The sequence below is a fragment of the Acomys minous genome (genome assembly GCF_964271855.1).
Source record: "Acomys minous genome assembly, chromosome: 5".
NCBI classification, from domain to species: Eukaryota; Metazoa; Chordata; class Mammalia; order Rodentia; family Muridae; genus Acomys; species Acomys minous.
Genome location: NC_140494.1, coordinates 77943517 through 77950052, shown reverse-complemented (window position 1 = coordinate 77950052; position 6536 = coordinate 77943517). Strand labels below are relative to the sequence as shown.

Below are 6536 nucleotides of genomic sequence, written 5' to 3'. Positions count from 1 at the left end.
CTTCAGGTCGCACCATCCACTGCCCTCTCTCCCCACATTTTTTCAGAATACCCTGAACCCTCTGCACCTCTTCCCCCCCCCCCACCTCCCAGCCTCTTAATCGTCCTGTTGTTGTTTTCAGCTGCTTCAAGTGGCCCTGTCCCCAGCCAGCCCTGATCTATCAGCCTTCAGTCAGAAAACAGAGCTCTCTGGAAGACTTGGCCACAATAAGGCAAAATGAGTTCTGCTAGAGGGCCTCAAACTGCTCCTCTAGGGACAGATGCCTGGCCTGAGGGCTCTCTGAAAGGCAGCCTCTGCAGAGCTCTCCCTCCCTCCACCTGCAGCCAGCCTGGCTATAATTTTGACTCACTTCTTACAGCTTTGTCCTGGAGGTGGCTAGCAAGTTCCTCCTCATCCCTCCCTGCTCCTTGTGGAGGGCATTTTTTTCCATTTCAGTAATGACTTGTGTGACTCATTTCTGCATTCTTGCTCGTGCTACATCCATAGCCATTTTAAAGGTAATGTTCAACTCCATATCTCTCACTCGTCAAGGCTTGCTGCTCCCTGGGTGTCTATAAAGAACATGAGCACCTGCTTCTACCGTCCCCATGGACACCGATACAAAGAGACCCACGTGGTGGAAATGCCTTTCCATTGGGTGTCTGACTTCAGGGGCTCTCAGCTTTACAGGAAACAATAAATGGAAGTTGGGCTGTTAAGCCCTCCCTTGCCCCCAAAAAGCCAGCACATCACACACACACACACACACACACACACACACACACACACACACACACACACACACACACAATCTGACTGTGGCACTTAACTTTTTTTAAAAAGAAGACTTGAAACCTGGGCAGCTGCTACCCCTCAGTCCTAGTATCCGCCTCACTTGGTCCATTAACTATGGATGGAGTCAGGCAAGCCCAGTTCAGATCCCAGCTCTATCAAACTCTGTCTGATCCTCAGTTTCCCCTACATCTGAAAGAGAGTGCGCATCTGGGTGATTCTTGCAGGCAGTTAGGTCAAGCTGTGTGCCAGTGCCTTAGCCTCCAGCCCCATGACTAGTCCTAGTGGATGCTGTCTGTACCCACGTGTGGAAAATGCCATTTTTCCCTGCACATGATTAATGTGCTTTGTATATTGGCTGGCAGCTGAACACCATGGGCTCTATTTTGTCTTCCTCAGTGGAAAACACAAAGGAGTGTGTTTTTGTTTATTTATTATTTTTTGTATAAAATTTCAGTGGTTGTAGTTACTTGTCCTTTGGAGATTGAACATTAAAAAAAAAAAAACAACAACAACAAAGAAACAATAAGCAAAAAAGCCAAGCAGAGTTACAGGCCTCGACTCCAATGGGAACTTTGGAGCAGAGGTCAAACCAGGCACAAGTGCAAAGGCAGGCTGCCCCTGCTGGGTGCTGAGGAGGCGGCTTGCGTTTTGGCTCTCCAAAGCCTGCCGGTTTCTGCACCTGTTTGCATTGGCTCCTGATGCAGTGGGAGGATGCTGTTACTCAGGGCTGAGCAGAGGAAGGGAGGGGTGGCGGGGAAGAGAGCTTTCAAGAACTGAGAACAGAAAGATGAAGAGAGCGAGCTGCTAAGACTTCCCTGTGCAGAGACCTTTTCTTGACCTCTCCTTCCCCACCAGTCCCTGTCAACAGCTCTCATTACAGAGCAGCAAACTGAGCCAACCTAAGTCATTCCCAAGTTCTCACAGGTTAAAGGCAGAGCTGAGAGCTTCACACGCCACCACCACCACCACCACCGACTGCAGGGATCTCTGGTGCAGCAAGGTCTTGTTTCTCTACAAGACAAACTCTCCCTGGATGCACCGAGGAGGCAGAGGCTGCTCAGCTCCAGCTAATTGCTGCTCTCTGCACCTGTATCTCATAGAAACTGAAAGGTGATAAAAGGGCAGTGGGTGGTGCTCCTTCAACCCACTTATCTCTGTGGGGCCAGAAGGAGCATCCGGAGGGCCCTGCCTTGAGAGTAAGTCTGGAGACAAGGCTGAGAGGGCTGCTGTCTTTCCTCTCTCCGTCTTACCTTCCTGGCTTTTGAGGGTATCTGTTCTCTTTGTGCAAACCTGGAGCTGGCTCTGTGGGGGGAACGGCCCTAGGTTTAGACTTTAGGATGGGTTGTGCAGTGGAGCCCGGGTCTCCAATCCCTAGGATGTCTGAGGGACTCAGCTCAGGCTACACTGCCTGTGTCTAGGGCAGGCTCCCCTCTGGCCTAGGGGACAGAGGAGCTGTAAAGCACTGGGCAGCGGAGACTGGCACATCCCTGAAGAAGGGTGCTTCCTCACTTTGGCAGGGGGGAGGACTCTCTGTCCATCCTCCCACCCCCACCCCCACCCATTGCCAATACAACGCAGAAGAGAACTGGAAATGTATCACTAGACACCAAGGTACAGGCCAGCCTCCATGCTCCTGTGCTAGGGCGAGGGCTTAAAGATGGAAGGTTCCTGGGATCCTTATGCCTGCATGTGCTTGCATCCCTGAGAGGCCAGCAGGTTCTTAACATAAGCGTCAGGCCTGGTACTTAGGGTGACTTGGAGACAGACTGGGGTTGGTTGAAGTGAGCAAAGGAAAGGACTCTGGTTGGAGAGACAGAATAGGAACGAGCTACTCTGAGGAGCCATGGGCCTGGTGTGGACCCTTCCTGGAGAAAAGAGCTGGGGTTGGCACTTGATGGGTAAGGCTGGCCTTGGTCACCCCACTCCACCATTTCCTTTGGCCACAAGGAGAATCTGCTTACTGGAAATTGGTTATTTGGCCAAGTAGTCAGCTGTGTGGGCTGGTAGCAAAGCTCTAAACTCCCAGGCCATACATCACGGAGTTAGCAAAATTGCATCTAAACACAGAAGCGCTTGGGACCTTTTCCCACCTACCCTCGTCTTCAGAGCTGTTTTTTTTTTTTCTCTTTTCTTTCCCCCTGTTGCTTGGTTTGATTTCTGCATCTCTGCAATGGTTTGTAGTGGGGTGTCAGATCCAAGTATTACTCTATCTACCTTGACGTTCTGTGATGCTGTTCTACACAGAAGGTTCTAGGATTAGCCAGAGTGAGCCTTGGAGTCCCTACTCCATCTTCAGTGGCAGGTGGTTGGAGAGAGTGGCCTCATCCTCTTGGTCTCTCTATGACAGGTTCCTCTCTGCAGCAGGTCATGGCACAGTGGTGGCAGATCCTCTTGGGGTTGTGGACACTCATGTCCACCTTGGCAGGAGACAAGATGGTCAACATTTGCATGAATGCCAAGCACCACAAGCCAGAGCCCGGCCCGGAAGACACGCTCTACTTGGAGGTACAGAGGCCAGAACTGACCCAGGGACTGAGGATGTGCCTTAGAATTCTTAGACAAGGAAAACAGACATGGTGTTCTCTGTACCCCATCAGCCATAATCACTTAGTTCCTTAGTTTGGGGGCCAGAACAGGGTTTTGCTCCTGAGCTCCTCTGGCCACTTGGGAAATGGGTCAAGTGGTGAGCCCTGTAGCCCTGTAGTTCTGTAGGCTAACTGGAGGGGTTAGAGCAAGCCTTCCTGGCAGCATGCACTGCTGAGGTATAGACCTTAATTTGCTTCCTTGTCAGTATCCTAAAGGCCATTACAGGGCTGTGGCAGGGAGGAACATTCTACAAGCTCCTGCTACCCATTGTGATAATCCAGGTTCCTGGATGTTTCTGGAACTTCTTTCTATTTGCTCTCCCAGATATATTGCCTTCCTGCAGCGGACATCAGGAGCTGTGCAAGAAGACAGAGGGGAGGAGGTAGCAGTTAGGTGCATCTCGTTCTTCAGATACCAGGGTCCCTCCTCTATAGTGGAGCTCAAGGTGTCCCCGCTCCTGACACCCTTCTGCCCAGGGCACTCAGCCCCACCTGTGGCTTCTCCCTCCACCTGCAGTGCACGCCCTGGGAGGACAACGCCTGCTGCACATTCACCACAAGCTGGGAAGCCCACCTTCAGGACTCCGTGCTGTTCAACTTCAGCCTGATGCACTGCGGACTGCTGACCCCAGTCTGTCAGAAGCACTTCACCCAGGCCATCTGCTTCCATGAGTGTTCCCCCAACCTGGGGCCTTGGATCCAACCGGTGAGGAGACAGGGGCAGCCCCCCCCCCTCACCAGGTACCTTTCCATTCAATCCTAGACTGGCATCTACAGGAGGCGATTAGGAATAGGAGATGCTGTCCCTCAAGGGGTAAGAGCACAGCCAGAGAGCTCTGCTGGGAGAGGGGATAAAGAGGGAGCTGCTTCTGTCCCTGGAGATAGCATGGAGGACATAGTCTGATGAGGACAGTAGAATGAGGCTGGGTGAGATGACATGAGTTTCAGTGTGAATGTCATCTCTGTATAGCCTGGAGCCAAGAGCTACTCTGCCTCTTGGCTCTCATATCTAATAGTGGTGGTGGTGATGGTGATGACGATGACGATGATGATAACAATGATGATGATGATGATGACGATGATGACAATGATGATACCTAGGGCTGGGAGCTGGCTTAGTCAGTAAAGGGTTTGTCCAACATAAGAATGAGGACCTGAGTCCAATCTTCAGAAGCCACATGAAAAGCCAGGTGTGGAGGTGTGCGGTTGTAGTCCCAGCACTGCAGAGGCAGAGGCAGGTGGGTCCCCGGAGCTTGCTGGCCAGCCAGCCTAGCCAGCCTGGTAAGCTCTGGCCAGTGATAGACTCTGTTTCTAAGCCAATGTGGATGGTGCCTGAAGAACAACACTTGAGACTGCCCTCTGGCCTCAAACCACGCAGACACACGCATGCGTGCGCGCGCACACACACACACACACACACCTGCACTAACAGAATGTGCACACAAGCACATAGAGAAAACAATACCTACAGACTCTGTGAAGGACTAGGTATGTGCCCCATGTCTCTTTCTGCACCCAGGTGGTCCCAAACAGGCAGGAAGAGCGGGTTTGGGGCGTGCCACTGTGCTGGGAGGACTGTGTGGAGTGGTGGAAAGACTGCCAGTCATCCTACACGTGTAAATCCAACTGGCGTGACGGCTGGGACTGGAGTCAAGGTGAGTGGACTGAGTCCTTGGGGGGTGCTCAACCTGGGTGAGGAATGCAAACCTTCCTATGTCCCCTACGATGATGGGGACTCAGAAGGGAAGGGACCGTGGGAAGTTAGGAGCCATCCTCAATCCCCACAGGGAAGAACCGCTGCCCAGCACAGGCACCCTGCCGTCCTTTCCCCGATTACTTCCCCACCCCCGCTGACCTGTGTGAAAAGATATGGAGTGACACATTCAAGGCCAGTCCTGAGCGCAGGAACAGTGGACGGTGTGTGCAGAAGTGGTTTGAGCCCACCCAGGGCAACCCCAACCTGGAAGTGGCCCTTCACTTTGCCAGCTCTGCCTCAGCCCGGGGGCTTTCTTACACCCTCACAGCCGTCGTTTTGTGCCTGTTGCTCCATTCCTGAAGGCCCCCTTCTTCTACCCGTGTTCCTTGGTCCTTCTGGGCCATGGTCATCTCCTCCCTCGGGCTATTCAGGTTGGGGCAGGCTAGTGCCTGAGCTTCCCATGGGGAAGCTCCCCCCCCCCCACAGTTTGGCTCTGCCTCCACTAGCCTGGATGGCAGGGATGGCAGCTGGTACCCAGAAGTCTAAGGGGCCTGCTTCTCCGGCCTGTAGGAATGGGCACTACTACAGGACCCATGACACTTCTCCTGCCACATCCATCTTTTGTGACAGAGATAAGGTTGACAGACGAGTGTCATGTCCTGTCCTGTCCTGGAACTGTCAATAAAACGGCAGGGAAACCCTCCTCTCCATGTGTCACTCTGTCCTAGCTAGGGAGCTGGTTTGTCCTCATTAAGATTTTAATTTCCTTGATTACTAAGGGGAGATGAGAATTCTTAATATTTATTGGCCATTTGGAATGCTTCTCTCTTACACACTGTGTGTGTGTGTGTGTGTGTGTGTGTGTGTGTGTGTGTGTGTCCCTTCCCTCCCTTTCTCCCCCTCCCTTTTCTTGAGAAAGTTTCTCATGTATCTCAGGTTAACTGGAACTCAAGGTTGACCTTAAACTCCTGGTCTTCTTGCCTCCACCTTCCAGTTGCGGGGATTATACACATAAGCCACCATAAGCTAGGCAAACGCTCTACCAACTGAGCCCTATCCCAGCCCTCTTGCCCTCTTGTTCCACAGTCATGTCGTGCTAGTATTGAATTTTTGACCCTTGACTTCTAAGCTGGATTTTCTGATATCGCCCCCACCCCCATCCTAGTGTTGAGGACTGAACCTAAAGTCTTTTTTTTTTTTTTTAAACCTAGAGTCTTATTCTTGTCAGGCACATGCTCTATGGCTTAGCTAAATCTCCAACCCCAAGGCCTTCCCACTTGCTCTATAACATATATATATATACACACACACACACACACACACACACTCTATTTGCTTGTATGTTTTCATGACAGAATAGGGTATCAGATCCTACTACAGGTGGTTGTGAGCCATCATGTGGTTGCTGGGAGTTGAACTCCAGACCTTTGGAAGAGCAGCCAGTGTTCTTAACCACTAAGCCATCTCTCCAGCCTGCTCTG

General features: G+C 51.9%; 1 protein-coding gene across 3 annotated transcripts; it reads left to right on the top strand.

The window, feature by feature from the left end:
- Positions 1-1923: 1923 nt before the first annotated feature.
- IZUMO1R (IZUMO1 receptor, JUNO) lies at positions 1924-5756 on the top strand. 3 transcript variants are annotated; one of them, XM_084781909.1, is made up of 5 exons: positions 1924-1970; positions 3122-3279; positions 3877-4065; positions 4879-5014; positions 5147-5756. In XM_084781909.1, exons 2-5 carry the CDS (start codon positions 3142-3144, stop codon positions 5413-5415), a joined length of 732 nt encoding a protein of 243 aa, XP_084638035.1. In that variant the 5' UTR covers positions 1924-1970; positions 3122-3141; the 3' UTR covers positions 5416-5756. The 3 variants fall into 3 exon arrangements, with proteins under 3 accessions (XP_084638035.1, XP_084638037.1, XP_084638036.1); XM_084781911.1 differs by having other exon boundaries at positions 1930-1970; positions 3136-3279; XM_084781910.1 differs by lacking the exon at positions 1924-1970 and adding an exon at positions 2063-2385.
- Positions 5757-6536: the final 780 nt, after the last annotated feature.